At 41.6% G+C, this 18,276-nt stretch overlaps 1 protein-coding gene across 1 annotated transcript; it reads left to right on the forward strand.

Annotated features, from left to right (window-relative positions):
• Positions 1-561: 561 nt before the first annotated feature.
• paqr6 (progestin and adipoQ receptor family member VI) lies at positions 562-14,504 on the forward strand. The gene is made up of 8 exons (XM_053432219.1): positions 562-781; positions 7,529-7,800; positions 8,079-8,206; positions 9,215-9,420; positions 11,144-11,270; positions 12,723-12,819; positions 13,150-13,294; positions 14,239-14,504. The coding sequence occupies exons 1-8, from the start codon at positions 766-768 to the stop codon at positions 14,502-14,504; spliced, it is 1,257 nt and encodes a 418-aa protein (XP_053288194.1). The 5' UTR covers positions 562-765.
• Positions 14,505-18,276: the final 3,772 nt, after the last annotated feature.

An 18,276-nucleotide genomic window follows, 5' to 3' on the forward strand; every position in this document is an offset into this window, starting at 1 on the left:
GCTTCAATCATCTGTGTGTCGGTTTTGCTGACATCAGTTGTGGGTCAGCGAGGTCATCGGACAGGATGGAGATGTTCTGTTGGTAATAGTTGTAACATATTGTGTAATTTTTTCCTATTTTTTTGTTATCTTTTGGTTTAATTTGTGCCCCTTGTGATTGGGTTTGTGCATATTTGTCATCTTTTTGGTTTGTTTAGATCTGGTCATGATCATTTTGTGTCTTTTAAGTCAGTTGAGCTACTTTTCCATGACATCATTCATCTCACAGCTAAAAGGGCTCCGGTCCATCAATGATGAAACATCTTAACATCGGAGACTTATCGTTAAATACATACAAAAGCCCAAAAGAGAAAAAAAGGCACATCTGGTTGGTTTTGCATTAAATCAATGAAATGATATATATTCAAAGAAATAGAAATTAAAATAAAAACCGGTCTTGATCAAAGCTTCGGTTCGATTCGTCGAATAATCGATCTCGGTCACGTGAGCAGCGGAGCGCGCGCAGAGCCGGAGCTACACATGGCTCGTGTTGTTGTTGCGCCTCATGATCCACGTGAGCACGAGCTGCGCTTCCTACTGGCTCGCGAGGGACAAGAGAAAAGGAGGCAGACACACACAGATACACACACACACAGACAGACACACACGGACTCGGAGAGTACACACACGCTCAGTGAGCAGAGCAGCAGCAGCACAACAGGCTCACACTCTCACGCTAAAGTCGTTTTAACGCAGACACAAGAGGAGGAATCGTGAAACCTCCGCATGCCGGAGGGTCGAGGTGAGTGCGGCACTTAACGTATTTTTGCGGGATTCACGTAAAAAGGCGGAAAAAACCTCGGAGATGCAGGACCCCCCCCCCCCCCCCATCGCTGCTTTGGTTGTAGTTTTGCAGCTTTGAGTCTTCGCCTCTTTCTCTCTCTCTCTTTCTCTCTCTCTCTGCTTCTGTTAACTTTGTGGTCTCGTTGGATTCCTGTACACTTTGTTCTCTCACTCGAGGAAACACACACACACACACACACACACACACACACACACAGACACACACACACGTGGGGAATAGAAAGACGTGAAAGATCGAGGCATTGTGAGAATGAACAACATGTGACCAGCGGGCTTTTCCCTGAGCTGTTGCTCTGGAGACGTCTCCAGACTCTGGATGTTTGCACGGATCTAAAACTCTTTTTACTTCAGCTCACATGTACAATGCAGTGTTTGTGTGTGTGTGTGTCTGTGTGTGTGTGTGTGTTTTTGAGGGGTCTGCAAACATGTAGCAGAGATGGATAGATGATAGAAAGAAAGATAAGAAATTGAGGCATTCAGTATTTTCATGAACAGATAAATCATGGAGGTAACTGTTAAGTGGTAATTAAAGGTTTTAATTGGCCTTTCTAGAAACGTGTCATTTAGAAATGCAGACAAGAACATGAGTTTTAAAGGAGACATATTATGCCCATTTTTATCACAAGTTGATATGGTTCCTTGGGGTCTTAATGAAATGTCTGTAACATATTTTGGTCAAAACACCACGAGGATCATTTAAAACAACCCACTTTTGACCCTGTCTAAAACAGCCCTCCTCAGATTGACCTGTTTTGTTTGCCCCATGACGCTTCTGACATAGAGGAACCATAACAAATCGCGGGAGTTGTTTTTTTCCAGAGTGTTTGGGACGGTAGAGGGCACACAGGGCATGAAGAACGTTTAATTAATTATGGAGGTAAAGTCAAAGTAACAGGCTGCAAAGGTCAACAGGTCATCAGTTATATATATGAAAATGGATCAAATCAATCGTGATAATGATCCATATCTACCTGAACTAAATAGTTTTTCCATATCAGCCCTTCTGCAGACTTCTCTCATGCATCATGTCATAATTAGATTTCTCAGCCTGGCAGGAGATTTGAAAGATGTGTCCTGTGCAGGAGAAGCCGATGAGGTCTGCAGTCAGGATAACAAACAGAACATGTAGGGGGGTCGGGGGTTGGGGTCGGCACAGCCCTACCCACCCAGACAGTCGAGACTTTTAAGCGCTGACTAGTTTCTATTTGACATTGTGTTTCCCTTTTTATTTGTCGAAATGTGCCGACAGTCGCACACAATCCAAAGAATCTCACAACATCTTCAGCTTCTTGGATGAATAATAAAAGGAAGATATTTACAAATTGCAGACGTCTCAGCTGAAGTGACAGTGGCCCTCTTTGTTCTTGCGTAACTACATTGTGATGTGTAAGAACCCATAGAGGCTGTGTTACATAATCCTGAGCAGCTTCTCTCCTGTGAAATGTACACACATTTAGGAAGGGGGTGGGGGAGGGGGGGGGCCATGGAGGAACACCTTTTTTTGACACAACATTCCAGAGTGACCTCAGGCTCAAAGCAAAAGGAAGGAAGTTCTAGAGCAAGACTCGTGAGAGGGTTTAGGTTTTTATTGGTGTGTGCAGAAGCGTCAAATACTCAGATACTGTGTTTGTGCTGCGTGACGGGACAGAGATGCAAATGCAAGGATTGTTTTTATTATAAAAGTTTAATTTGTTAAATAAAAGTAATAAAAGTCAATCGAAACTTCTGAAAATGGTGAGAAAGGTACAAGGTGACAGATTTGTGATATCGAACAAACAAGTCGTGGTTTGTCTATGAAAGAAACTAGTAATTGTTTATAGTAATAATCCTAATAGTCATTTTTGGACAAAGCAGGCATTGTTCTGTATTTTCGATAATGATTAACTGGTAGGACGTGTGGATAATTAGTCATGATGACAAAAAAAAGCCATCACATTCCTAAAATCCAGAAATTTTCGATGCTCCAGTTGGAGAATCTTTGTTTTTACTTGATGAAATTATTTGAAATGAATCTACTCATAATGGTTCAGCAATTGAATTTAATGTTGATTGAAAGTTGCTGAAGATCAAACCATAGAAGAAAGTTTGCAGTTTATTAGTTGCTGTTAATACTTGTTTTACAAAATGTATAAATGCGTAAATAAACAATTGAATACATAAATAAATGAAATGACACTTCAACAATATTGGTGATGTAGATAAATATTTATGTACATTCATGTTCTTTTGTATCAGATATTTGAATTAACTGTGAGAACACGACAGGAGCCGACTCACTGCTCAGCCCTGATGTTCAGGGACGTGTATGAATGAGTCTCAGTGGAACCAGAGCAGCTGAAGCTTTGAGGAACACCTTTGTTTTCCTAACTTGAAAAACCGATTCCTGTTTGAGTCCAAAACAGGTGATTTAACTTGTTCGGGCCTGTTCAGTCTCGACGTGGTGGAGAGAGACAAACTGGGAGAAAAACCCTCCCAGATCAAGGAGATGGAATTATTATGATTAACCATAACGACAAATTCCCAAAGAACTTTAAATTCACACGGATGTGACTCAGTTTTTTCTCGGTGCATCAACCTCCAGTGAACTGACCAGTGACCACTCGTGTGTTGTCGGCGTCGTCCTCTCCGGCGAACGTTTGAGCAGGACAGGAATGTTCTGAAGAATGAGGCGTGTCCGGCTTGTCTGCAGCCGTGTGGGCAACGTGCTCCGTGCACAGCTTTCCTATTGTCAGCCTCGGGCCAATAAAGACGTCCATTGAGAAAGGTCACATGGCCACATCACAAGCAAGGGTCAAGAATTTCAGAGGTTAGGAGAAGAACCCAAAAAATAAATAAAGAGAAAGGAAGTATCGCTTGAGTAAATTCCAGAATTGAGAGATGGATAAAATACCGTGCATGTCATTACTTTCATTTCTCCCCTTGATTTCTGATTATTTGCCTTTTTGACCAACGAGCAGCACTCTGTAGTTTCTGTGTCGTGATCTGAAAGTCATATCTGGTGTTGATCTTCAGATTTTAAAGATAAAAGTTTGCTGAAACGTGCTAATTAGCTTTTTTCTTGTTTGTTCTTATGTCTGTGAGCTAATTACCAAGCTACCGCCTGAACTCTGTTAACACGTCTTAGCACGGAGGCTGGAAAACAAGATCATATTAAAACATGGGGCTGCAAATTCATCTCAGCAGAAGATATTTATTGTTGTGACGTCACCTCGGTGTCAAGTCTTTGGTCCGAGCAGCAAAGTGCTGGTGTGTAAAGGTAAAGTCAGAATCCAGAGCAGCTTCCATGCACCTGAAGAGTTTCTAATAAAACAATATTCCTATGAAAGATATTTCCCTTCTTTGGTGTTTTGAATAAAAAAATGGTGGGGAGAGCGGTTCACAAAGTTGATGGATGTTTCCAGCTGCTTTTAAAACCAGGCTATCGCACAGAGTCAAGAACACGTGTGTTAGTTATCTGTGTTAGAACAGATAAAGTGTTTTCAGAATGTTTTTGCAAAGAAATTACAACGTGCAAACAGCTCTTTAGTCACCAACACCTGACTCGTGCCTCCTGAGCCAAGACGGGAGGAGCAGCTTCACCTAAATGTTTTAATATCTCAGTAAAAACAGGCGTCTGCTAATGGTTCCTGTTCCTTTTGGAGAGAGGAGGCACCTGATTGGATTAACCACTTTCATAGAGAGAAGTTTTAAGTTGATTTTCAAACCGGTCTTGCCTGTTTTCATCAGGCAGCTTCAGTGTGTGTGTGTGTGTCTGTGTGTGTGTGTGTGTGTGTGTGTGTGTGTGTGTGTGTGTGTGTGTGTGTGTGTGTGTGTGTGTGTGTGTGTGTGTGTGTGTGTGTGTGTGTGTGTGTGTGTGTGTGTGTGTGTGTGTGTGTGTGTGTGTGTGTGTGTGTGTGTGTGTGTGTGTGTGTGTGTGTGTGTGTGTGTGTGTGTGTGTGTGTGTGGCCAAACTCAAACTTTTCCATCAAGCGAGGGGGACGAACTTGGGAAGACGGGTGTGGTGAAAAGCTGAGAGTGTCTTTTGGCTCGTGCACGGTCACGGGATCATTGAGGATCATTTGGCAACTTATTTCCTCTCGTCCTGAGCCGCTGACTCTTTGAAGTGGACGACGACCGTTGTCGTGCTCTCAGGCTGCAAACACTTCTGCTTTTGTGTGTGTTTTTGAAGTGGAATGGGAGTTTCAACCAAATGTGTAGTGTGCATGCACAGCGCCTTTGTCACACGATTGTTGCTCATGCAGTCGGACAGCGTGACAGGACACACTGACATACTTCCTGTGGGTCACCAGGCTCCGTGGAGCTGAAGTGCACAGACGTCTCTTTATGTCGCTGCTGAGGAGGAGAGGCTGTGAGCTCTGTATCTCTATCTCTCTATCTATACATAAATAATATATATTTGCGTAGAGGTAACATTTAAATCAGTCACAGCTCCCAGTTTGCAAGAAGCACATCTCAAATTGACTATTCACGTCGCTGGCACCACATGATGCAAATTACCCGAATTCAGATCAGCCTTTTTTTTTCACGCTGCAGTGAACCCGGTGACTTTTCCCCTTTCTATTGTCACCGGCACAATCTTGTCCTGTGTGCACTGTCGCCTTTGTTTTCCCGTCGTGATGAAAGCAGGATTTATACCAGTGTGTATGTTCTCCGTGTGTGTGTGAGAGAGAGAGAGAGTGTGTGTGTGTGTAAGAGAGTGAGGCGTCTCATTTCCATCCAGTGCGGTGTCATCCCCTGGCCCCTGTGCTCTCGAGGCCCCAGTCTCCACAAAGCTCACTCTGTCACCGCGAACAGGCCGGGGCCTGCAGCTGGGTTCCTGCCCTGCTGCAGAGAGGAGCCCCTCAAGGTCTGAGCTGATGGGACGAGGGGAGACGACAGGAAATGTGTTATCCAGTCAGCTCTGAGGAGAGAGAGAGAGAGAGAGAGAGAGAGAGAGGCTCAAAGATGAGACACAGGCAGGTCCATGAAAATACAACCGTCAGGCTCTAATGACACATTTGTCTTGTCTACATCTTATTGATCTATTTATTCAATATCCTAGTGTCTGATTTATTCTTTCACTCGTGTCAGTGAAGCTTTTTTTTATTTGACCTCCTCAGGAATCCACAACGTTTATAAATTACATTTCTGAGCTGGATACAGTGTCATGAATGAGTTTTTAAATTCAGAAAGATGAGCTGGTTTGAGACAATGTCCACGTCCTCAGGACTCTGAAGACAGAGCGGGCTGCAGAGGACGAACTGAAACGAGACGGTCTGGTCTGTGGAGGATTTCCTGTTGCATCACCAGCTTCTCTCTTGCTCTTACTGTTGCATCATTTACGACTTTGAGCCGTCGCACTCACGGCATCGTACATCGCTCACTTGTTCTCTGAGTCACTGGCATGAAAGGAGTCCTGGGATAGTTTGGCCCGAGAAGTCAGAGCGAGTCTGGAACATGCTCAATAAAAACAAAATGTGAATAACACAATAGTAAATCTCAAGTTTTTGTTTTTAAGGACACTTTGTTCATATAGAAGTTATTGATCTCAACCAAATACACCAACATGTTGCTCCTCGCTCGACTGGAGAAGACCAAACGTGATGAGTAACATCGTCCAGGTCCAGTTTGTGAAGTTTAAAACATCTTGTTGTGAAATATATATTTCTTTCTGAGGCTGTTTCCCTTCTGCAGACTGGAGAGTGACTGCTGCTGTAATGTGGTGTCACACAAACATGTTGTTATCGCTCTCTGTCATTGGGACAATGCCCGTCTGTCTTCACTCTGATGTCTGGAGACGTCTCAATAGGAGACTGTTCTCAGTGTCAGCTCCAGTCAACAAAGACTTCACACTTCACACATCTGTCATATTTCACCATAATTATATTTTATATATTGAATGTTTACTTATTACTGATTATTGAAATGTCGTTTCTCTCTGATCCCCGTTGTAAACAGGATATATAAGTAAACAACATATTAAGTATACAACATTAAGTACACAACATATTAAGTACGCAACATATGAAGTACTCAATACAAGTACAAAGGCACTTGGTGGATAGGATGAGAGAAGTGCAAAGTTGAACACATGTTCCAGAGATCCGATTGCTTCGCTTGTTACATGTTGTTTTTAAGACCGCAGCAAACTCCCAGCAGGCCTGTGTAGTTATGTGTGTGTGTGTGTGTGTGTGTGTGTGTGTGTGTGTGTGTGTGTGTGTGTGTGTGTGTGTGTGTGTGTGTGTGTGTGTGTGTGTGTGTGTGTGTGTGTGTGTGTGTGTGTGTGTGTGTGTGTGTGTGTGTGTGTGTGTGTGTGTGTGTGTGTGTGTGTGTGTGTGTGTATGACCCACAGACTGTTTCTGGTTTAACACCCTGTTGTGTTCTTAGTGTGTGTTTGCTTCAAAGGATACGATGAAAATTATAGGTCCACCCCATTGATTGACCCCTTGAAAGCTGCCATCTTGTGCACTGGGAGTCTGCACAGTAGTGAATCCTTGAACTTGGGAAACTTTGACTTTTTAGTTTGGTCCATGTCCCGTCTATTAACGTGGAGGAGGTTGGATTTATGACCCTTTGCAGCCAATGACTTAAGCTTTACGTTAGGGGAGCCATCATGTCATCCATCTTTACAGTCTATGGTCCACCCTCGTGTCTCATAGGAAATGGTTGCTGCTGCTCTTTGAGTCTGTCCCCTGTGTCCTTGCAGTGTTTCCAGTGTGGCGGGGGATCGGGGCCGGTCCTGGCGTCGGAGGCGGGTGGAGCCAGGGCTGGGGGCGTGGCCTGCGATGGGAGCCCGACAGTCCCGGACAAGGCGCCCGGGTCCCGGTGTTTGACTACCCCGTCTGGTTGGTGCTGTGCCGGGGGGGCCGAGCCAGACTCCAGGAGGTCTGTCAGAGAGGGAGGGGGGCGATCAGACTGCCCACTGACCTGCTCAGCATCAAACTCCCACAGCTCTTCAACATCCACCAGATCCCAACGGTAAAGAAGGAACTCAACCTGATACTATGAACCGTTAAAACTTAATCTCCACAAAGTTTATTGAATATCTTGAAGCACAGTATATCACATTTTAAATAGTTTGTGATATTCACAACAACAAGAGTTCATAAGGTCATAAATTACAAAGATAGATTGAGTTCTACCTCAAGGCACTTTGCATCATCTGGTCGTTCATGTTGTATTTGTTACTTCAGGACTGAATTCTCTCCTGGAGGATCAATAGAGTTGTTCCTCTTTCTGCTCCCGTCGGTCCTCAGGTGTTCCGGGAGGACAGCATCATCTCCGGGTACCGGCACCCCCGCAGCTCGGCCCTGGACTGTGTCCTCAGCAGCTTCCAGATGAACAACGAGACCATCAACATCTGGACCCACTTCCTGCCAACATGGTGTGTACGGAATCCTCATGAACCCTCCATGTTAACACGTGTACAGTGTTTTATTAGAGGTTTTGATAACTTCAAAGTTTTGCTGTTCGTAAGGAGAAACATCTCAACACAGGTTCACATCTCCTCCCTCATGCTTCTCTCTAAAGCTGGAGCCTGGACACGGTGTTTGTGTTGGTCTCTTTCTGATTGACTGGCTGTTATTTCATTGACACATGTCCCGACCAATCATATTTAACAGGTTCTAGCCTCAATATTCAACCGGCAAATGCTTATTTAAGTCACTCTGTGCTGAAATGAGCCAAAAAGGAAGGAAACAAATGGAAATCTGTACAATATGGAGCCTTTAAAATGTTCTGTAACTCTCATCCAGTCACATTATTCACTGTCACATGATAATTTAACATGTTTTTTATGTTTACAAACTACGTAACATCACAAATACAACTTGGTTCCAGTATAAACTAACTAACTATAATTAAAATAGCATTTTGAAAACGTAGTTGTGCATATACATACATAGGAGACATCCAAATACTGTTGGTTCTCACTTAATGAGCACAAAATGAAGGGATTTTTATCAAAGATGAGGTTCTGACTGAGACCAGAAGAAACTTATCTGGTATTGAACACCTAAACCAGCAGTGAAATGAACTCGGGTGTTTTCTTTCCTGGCTGAGAGGAACCCAAAGCGAGTATCTGAGGATCTGTGTTTAGAATCTGTGATGTAATCTCTTAAACTCCTCTCAGCGCAGCAGGAAAATAAATCAACTGCTGGATAAAACATATTTCTGAGATTTTCAGATAGGTGGGAAAGAGTCGAGGCAGGATCCTCCGAAAATGAGATAAGCCTGAATGAAAATAAACACGAGACCAAGTCCAGGATGTGAGAAACGTCCAAACTCAACAGGACCCGCGAGGACACGTGGGGACGGACGCTGTCCCGGAGACGCACTCCGACCCTAACGCATTACTACCAAGGAAAAAGACCAAGCTGTGTTTGTGTGGCAGGTATTTCCTGTGGCGTTTCTGCGTCCTCTGCTCCACTCTGAACTTCCTGACCGACAGCTACACCTGGCCCCTGCTGGTGTACATGGTGCTCATCTGCATTTACCCCTTCACCTCCAGCTGCGCCCACACCTTCAGCACCATGTCCCCGGAGTCCCGCCACATCTGCTACTTCTTCGACTACGGAGCGCTCAGCCTCTACAGCCTCGGTAAGACCTGAGACAGGGATGTTGGTTCTCTGCACAGCTGCAGGGAACGGGATGCATCCTGAACCCTGAGAGGTGAACGAGGGCTGCTTGTGCTCTTCACTTGCCCTTGAGCAAGGCAGAGCACCACATATATAATAAAAGTTAGGGAAAAAATGGAAGTCTGGGGTAGGCTATAAAAAATCAGATACACAAATGATACACAACTTCTGAGCAGTGATTCCTAAGATGTTATCAAACCCTGTTGATAAAGAAATGTAATGGAGGCTTGATATTTTACAGCTTAAGCATAAACTGTATCATAAATAACTATAAATTAAAAGAGATTATACAACCAAATACATTTTACTTAAAGAAGATGAACGTGTATCAAATGTTAACATAAATTAACAGGTTTTCTGAATTGTTTTCACATTTCAAATTTGTGTTATTGGCCAAACGATAAATCCTCCTGCTCTAATTTGTGTAATCAGCCATCTGAGGAATCTTAAAATTGAAACCAGAATTAAAATCCCATCTGAAATGCAGAATAAACCAGTTTAAATAAGATGGAATCTGGCTTATCAAGAGGCTGTTTGTAGAAATCCTCGTTTCCCAGGACTCTGACCCGCCCTTTTTTTTGTTTGCGTGACAAATGACACAAACCGTATTGTTGTGTGTATTTGACTTCTGTTCCTGCTGTGTGGTTGTCAGCTGGATGTCTGATTTCCATATCTTCTTGAGAAACAATTTGTTTCGCGACTTATCTGCGCCCCAGAAAATGTTTGTTTGGCCTCACAACCGTTTCTCCTGTGAGTAATATTTCCCTGTCAGAGACTCCTTAAAGAGAATAAACAAAAAACATACATTTTACAGGAACTCAGAGCTTGGTGCACAAGTGCTCCTCGGAAAAACTTGTTTTTTCATTAGCACCGCCCTTTTTATCTTAAAACACACAAAGCATCACTGTATTAATCCACAGCTGCATTTCAGGTTATGGTACATTTGTCATGTGAATATTTAAGATCCCCACACCCACACACCACCACCCGGGGGCCTCTTCAAAACAACGTGGCTCCAGTCAAGATTGGTCTCATTTAAAATGTTTTAAATGTGTTTGATTAGATTAGAGCTGCAGCAGAGTAGGAAAAAATTAAATGATTACAAACATTCCAAAGGAATTAAACACACAGTCCTGCAGCTCCTCTCTAGAGAACAAGATAACATGTATATTTTTTTATTTTATTTATTTATTTAATTTCTGGTTGTTCAAGTTATTTTTTCACCCGAGCAGTTTATATGATCCCTTTTATAAAACTATTTTAAAGGCTAAAACATGTAAAAGCCACAATGTGTAGAATTTGGACCTTTCCTACTTTAGCGACCCCCAGTGGTTGAGTCAGAAACAACACTGCTAGTAGAATAAATATCTTCAGGTTGTGGACTTAAATCAACTCAAACTAATCAGTTTAAATAAACTTGTTTACACTTTCCTGTTTATTCCATGGCATATAAAATTACTTCAAAAATAAAGATTTACCTGGTTTATTAGGTTTTAAACTGTATTTGTTTTTTGCACCTTAAACAATAATGGTTAAAAGAATATATGTACACACAATAACTACTTCAAGAATAAGGAAAACCTGTACCGGAGATGAAGGGAAGTACAAAAACCTTTGTTAAACTTCAAGTCAAGACGGATCGATCCAGTTTAACACTTTCATATTGTTGTGTGTTTGTTTTTCAGGCTGTGCCATAAGCTACGGCTACTACGTGATGCCTGACTGTTGGGTGAACAGCTTCCTCCATCAGCACTTTGTGCCCATTGCCATTGGAAACACGTTGTTCTGCACGAGTCTGTCCTGCTATTCCAGGTAATACGGTAATTTGTGCAGAAATATTCACACACACAGACACCTTTTAGGTTTTGCACTCTCTATTGTGTCGTGGATTTAATTTGAAATGGATAAAATTGTCCTTTTTTACCTATAAACCTAAACTTAATAACCTGTTTTTAAAGTGCATATTTACCAGAGCACTTTTTCAAGGACGTTAAAATAAAACCAAGTTGTATGATGAGGCTCTCGGGTTCAAAGTATTGAAAGAAGAAGTCAGGACAAAGGTTTTCAAGCTTCCCTCAGACTTGTGCTCTTGCCAAGATGGAAAGAGTCAGTGAAAGAGCCTTTACACCAGCATGTGACACTTTAACCCTGCGCTGAATCCCAGACTCACTAAATACCTCCAGTCTCACACAGACCCACTGACCCACATTCAGAGGCAGGAGATCGTCACTGACTCCAACTGAAGGATGATTTGGATCTGTGTTAATCCGGCTCCTGATAAGAGATCATTTGTTCTGTTGTCGAGTGTCTTCACTTCTGTGCAGCCCAGTGTTCTCTCCGTGTCCCACGCTGTGTGTAGTTTGCATAACAGCAGCGGTTACATAACAACTCACAGCCTGACACAGGGAAACTCTCGTGTGAGGTCTGAGGAGTCGAGGCCGACCAGACCCGAGCGTTTGCATAAATAAATAACCTCCCAACAGAAGTCGGTTTCTGGAATTTCTACTTTACTCATCTGCCTAAATCAACTCCACAGAGCGCTCAGTGTGTTTCAGAGGAGTTTCCAAAATCATCAGCTGCTTTTTATGTTTGAGGAGAAAAGCTTCATTGACTGCAGAGTTTTCAACTTTGCAGAAGTTTTGAATTCATAAAAAACTTAATTAACACACAAGGAGAACGAGAAATTAAAAAATCATACTATTTTAATATATAAGGTTAAAAAGCGCTTGACGAATGCATGGCAATTAAAAACTAATAATAAAAGAAAGGTTAGTGGATGCTAGGGACATACTCACATTAAAGGAGCCAAATCATAACATATGAAGGTCAAGAGCTTTTCTTTCTCCTGTAATGTGTTTCTGTTTCACCACGTTGTGTTTTCATCTGTTTGTTTGATCGTTTTCAGGATTAAGCCAAAACTACTGAGCGTGTTACAATGAAACTTGGTGAAAAGATGCTGTAATGCTCAGGGATCGAATTTGATCCAGGATTTTTTTCTTCTCTTTCTGTAACATAGTGAGATTTGCCGCTTTTTTGACAATTTCTCAAATATCCCAGGGAATAATTTTATGGATTTTTATGAAAATACATTGATGTGTGTGCAGCTTGATTCCATTTAAGACGACTGTCTGGCCTTTTCGCTCCCATGTATATTATGGAAGTGATAATATTTATACTGACACACAGTAGATTTACACTTTTCTTGGAGATTCTTGTATTTAAAAAATAGAAGCTGATAATAATTTGTCTCTCTCTGTTCGGCAGGTTCCTGGAGCTTCAGTTCCCTCAGAGAAGTAAAGCTCTGAGAACAGGAGCGTTCGTGGTTCCCTTTCTCTTTGACACTGTCCCTTTGTTTTACAGGGTGAGCCTCTACTACTGGTTATTCAAATTATTAAACAGATGCATGTTTGAAACCTGTTTTCCACTTTGAACCCCTGTATTCTCTAAAAGGTTTCATTGTTTCATGTGTTTGCAATACAACAAAGGTTCAGAGCTTATTAGAGACATGTATTTACTGATTTCGTTTTTCCAATCACACGTAAATGTGTTACTTCAACCAGTTAATTCTTAGTTTGTGCACAATTCACTTGTTGGTTCTCAAAAGGTTAGAAATGTTGTAGCCTGATTTGTCTTGTGAACGGCTGTGTGACAACTCTGTGGATCTGTTTGCATCTTAAATCTCTGTGTGTAGATTCTCCTGTGCTGCGGGGGAAGCTGCAGCTCGAGCGGCGCCTTGTCCAGTCACTGTTACCACCTCCTCTTCGCCTTCCTCACCTGCTTCCTGTTCACCGCCCACCTCCCGGAGAGGCTGGCGCCGGGACGCTTCGACTTCATCGGTAAGTTCATCAAAATGACAGTGAACGCATCGTCCTCATCACCGAGACTGTGAGGACATAAGAAGGAGGATTTCCCCCCCCAAGGAGCTGCAGTGCAATTTGTGACCACAAGTGTAACAGCATGAGTTTGAATATGAAAAATAATAATGTCAGTTTTGTTTGTTTTTCTCCTCCTCACGGGGCTTTAACATTATATATGCAGTCTCTTGTTGTTGAGCGTTTCCCGGCTGACTCTGGACAATCGACACAAAACAGCAGCCGTGCATCAAACAAGCCCTTTAATTTCTATATCACGTAAACTTAAACCAACTTTTTCTACCTGTGTCTTTTGATTGTTGCATCGATTATTTATTTTCACACAAGTTCTCATTGTCTACAAACGTCTGGCCGAGGTTCAGTCGCTTTAAAAGTCACAGGAGGATCTGCAGCAACAAAGCAATTAAATGTTAGAAAATGTAAATCTCTTAAAAAAAATCTTTGTTTTACTAGTTTTGAACTTAAACTTAAATTTAAGAATATATGATTTCTAGGAGAACGTTAAAATATGATGGATTCATCTCTAGGTGATTTTATTTGGGGTGGTCCGATTCTGAAAGCTTTAATAAATCTGTCATACTTCATGATCTTAATTTATTTACTTTGCAAATCAACTCCAGTCGTCCGTAAAGTACAATATTGAGCAATTTTTTTTGTAAAACTGGCTTTAAATTTGAGATTTGAATTTGAGTGTTGACTGATTTATTGTTAAATTTAGTTAGAAAACATTAAATTAATTTGACCAATTATTCTCATCACTGATTAAGTTGATTATTTTATAAACCATTGATTGAGAAATTAATCAGAAAATCCCTTTATCATCATTTCAAATGTGGTGTTTTGTCCCTCCAGCAGTTTGTGTGTGTGTGAGGTGAAATGTGAATGAGTCATGTGTCGTCTTCCCTCAGGCCACAGCCACCAGCTCTTCCACGTCTGTGCCGTGGTGGGGACCCACTTCCAGATGGAGGGCGTGTTGGCGGACATGGCGCAGAGGAAGGCGTGGCTAGCCGACCACGGGGCCACGCCCTCCTTCCTGGGGACCATCGGCGTGCTGGTGGTCGGCCTCGTCCTCAACCTCGGCATCATCGGCCTATTCAGCGCGCCGCTGCTGTGGAACCCGTGCCGCGGCGCCCCCCCGCCCCACACGTCCAAGCACGACTGCAAGGCGCACTGAGGGTGCGTTTGATTTGTGTGTCAGAGATGACAGTAACAGTTCACTGTAGTGCTTCTCTAACACCAATAGTTTTATCGTTTTGAGATAAATTTTTGATATATCAGGTGCTGAAGCGTTTTTTTCTTTCTAACAACTGAAGTATTTGTTCATGTGTTTACTGAGAAGCTGACGACCCAGTCACATTTACTGAAGCCTCGTGTTCTCCTGTCACACGGAGTTTGAGTGTGAGAGGATGAAAACGTCTGTTTACAGCTCGACCGACCAATCAGGGGCCGATGAGTCGATTTTAAAAAAAAATGACCACTGTTCCTAAGATGCCTTGGAAACGGAGGAAATGTAATTGAGGCTTGATATTTAAAACTTTATTATAAATATCTATAAATTGAAAAAAAACACTGCAAATATATAGAATTCGATTTAAATTCTAAACTTATTTTATAAAATGAGTTTTCATACTGCAGCAGGGTTCTGTTTCGGCTCATATCTCTCGAGCCCTGAATCGGTCGGGCTCTAATCTGTGTATTTTTCAGAGTGCATTTGAAACAAGGCTCTGGGTTGAAGGACGCTGTCGTCACACACACACACACACACACACACACACACACACACACACACACACACACACACACACACACAAGTGCCTTATTGTAGCTGTAGACCACTACTAGTCTATATCTCCAACTGGAAACGTGTAGAGTCTCAGTTTGCAGGGATTTTCTATTGATGACATGATCCCGGGGTCCGAGTCTCCTCGGCTTCACGAAGGGATCTATTGAGATTCCTCCCTGTGATCTGGACTTCCTGGTCAGTGCGCCGGTTGTTGCTCTGTTGCATGAAGCAGCTCCACACATAATGCAATGCAGATTGGATTGCCGGCTCTTATACATCCACCTATTGATTCCACTCCTGCGCCGACTGGAATTGATCGAGAGGCCAGCGTGGCCTCTTGTTCTGATTGCTCCGGCCTAATTATGAACCCCACAATCTGCCTCAACGGGGGGGGGGGGGGGAGAAAGAGAAAAGTTCCACGATGATTAAAAGACAGGTACCGTTTTTATAACTTGTTTCCATGGCAGCGTTCTAGTGGCCTCATGCCCCCTGAGGGTCTCGAACCATTTGTTCCGACGCCGTCTCTCTCCTGTTCTTTCTGTAACGTTTATTATAAGATCCATCCTGAACTTCCATTGCGTGTGATTACACTTTAAAAAAAGAAAAATCCCATTGGCTTCAATTTGACTTTAGAAGATTTTTCATATTTCTGTGGGTTTAAGAGAAAAGGACGTTTGTGTAGTTTTGTGTATCACTGTGATGTTGCAGTAAACAAAGTAACACACTTTATATACTGTGTTCTCTTATTATTCCCGTGGAGGCGGCTGTTTACATTTACCACTGAAATAATAATGATGGTGTGTTTGTTCGACTCTGTGGTTATTTATTGTTTATTTCAGGGGCAGAAATGGGATTGAAGAGGGTTTGTTTTTCTTTTTTTTTTGGCGGGTGGGTGTAGATGATAAATACAATTGTTAATAAATTAATGATTGACACAGAAACAAAGAGCATCTTAACAAGTTATTTTTGAACATTGTTGAGTCTTAAAACGTGAGGAAAATGTTTTTAAATGGGTTTTCCAGCACTGATCAATGAATTGGAGATTTGCAAAAAAAAAATGTTTTTTGTTTCTCAGGCAGTTTTCAGGCAAAACTCTTTTTCACTTTCTATATTTGTTTTTTATAGATGAAGCAGTTAAATGATAAAATTGTAAATTCAAAACCCAGAAATTTAAATTTATTGCCAATCTCAGATAATGCATTCTTTTAACTTTTATTTTTATGAAAAATAAGACTTAATTAATGGACAAAAATGACTTGCTAAGATGCACTTATTTGATAATTCATTATGAATATCGTCCTAGCAGCCGAAGCACTGTACAAGTCACACGTTACTGAACAACTCTGCTGCAGCACGAACACACACGTCGCTCATGCTACTGGACAAACCACTGGCAAGGCTCATATGTACACAACGCATTTTTAAAATGCCACAAAATTCACACGTAATTCCACCCGTGACACCGACACAACACAACACGTCTAACACACACTCACACAGGTTTTATCAGTGATGGTAGAGAGTTTAGTCAGAGGGGAAACGTAAGTGATATTATGGGATTGAGTTGAGTTTCAGGTCCACGTCGGACGCTGATGTAGAAATGTCAGAAATATGTAGAATCACAGACACACACACACACACTTTTGCGTTAGGGCATTGTTTAAGATATTGTGGAGGTTGGTGTGCACAGTATGAAAGTTGTGTTCTTTGTGTCGCGGACACTCACAGTATGGTTTGCACTGACCCTTTTGTTGTTTCTCTGCTGCGGCCGAGCGATTTTCATTTTCTCCCCCCCGGTCCTCGTCTTCCAGCGTCCGTCTGAACCCGTCGATTCTTGGAACCGCATCATTTCTGACTCCGTTTATTATTGAGCTGCTTTTTTATTTTTCAGTATGATTTGTCATCTCACTCATACTCATGGGCTCAGCGTCCACCGTGGTGTCGCCTCTTTGATACCGTTTTATTTATTCTGACCATGATGTTGATTATAAATCCAGATCACTGTTACTCTGAAGGTTTTTTTCTGTCCTGTAAACTTTGTTCTTTTACACCTCAGCGAACAAGGCAATGCAGGTTGTAATTATCCAGGTGTATTAGAGGATGTTTGATAACGTGAAATGCAGAATGAAGACCAGTGCAGGATGGACCGATGCTTCTGTTTTAAAAAAAAAAAGAAGGAAAAACTGGGTTTGAAAAAGTTACTGGTGCCTCTACAAAACTTTTATGAGACTTTTTCTTTTGATGAAATGCTCTGTTTGTTCCTCATCCAGGAGAAATGACGTGAAACTGCTCTTAAAATGTGTAAATACGTACTTGTTCTGTGTATAATTTTGTAATTTACTACTTTGTTGTACTAGACCTGTGTAATAAATTAAGTCTTTTATAAATGTGATCATTGTCAGTGGAATCATTTCAAGGGATTTGTTGTAATTATACCATTCATTTCTTCGGGTATAATATTATTTTAGTAGATAAACTCTACACTGTAGTTGTCATCATTTACTAACAAATACTTTCATTATCTAAAACCCCAGAATATTCTTTTATTATCATATATGACAAAGAAAAGCATCACATCTTGGTGTTTAAGATAACCAGTACAAATATTAGAATTTTCAAAAGAGTTGCCACTAATCCTTTCAGCTCTTCTGATAAACACATGCATATTACATGATTATATATGTATCCTGCATTAAAGCCTATTATCTTAAACCAAAATACTGCCTTTGTACAATGTTGACGGTGAAAATTGGGTAATAATATATATTTGATATAAGACAATTGCAGATTTGTCTCCTTGTAAAAGCAGTTTGAGTCTGAGTTGTGACCAGCAGAGGGCAGAGCTGCACAACAGGAGGGTTTGAATCCCTGAACATTTATTTGCAGGAAAACTAACTGTTGGATTTAAAAAAGAAAATGTGCTGGAATAAATAAATAATCTAACACAATCTAATAATCTTGTTCCTCATGTTTCCAGAAGAGAGGATTTTTATTCCAGAAATCTTCGGAAACCAGGGTCAAAATCCTGAGATTGAACCTGAGACATTAAATTCTACTAAATTCTTCATGTACCCTCTTGTTTTTCCGGATTTGGGACATTATGGCCACATTAAGTCAGAATGAACAATTCAAAGTGCGACATCTTAAACCCATAAATTCAGAT

This window comes from Pleuronectes platessa, chromosome 10, assembly GCF_947347685.1.
Source record: "Pleuronectes platessa chromosome 10, fPlePla1.1, whole genome shotgun sequence".
NCBI lineage: Eukaryota > Metazoa > Chordata > Actinopteri > Pleuronectiformes > Pleuronectidae > Pleuronectes > Pleuronectes platessa.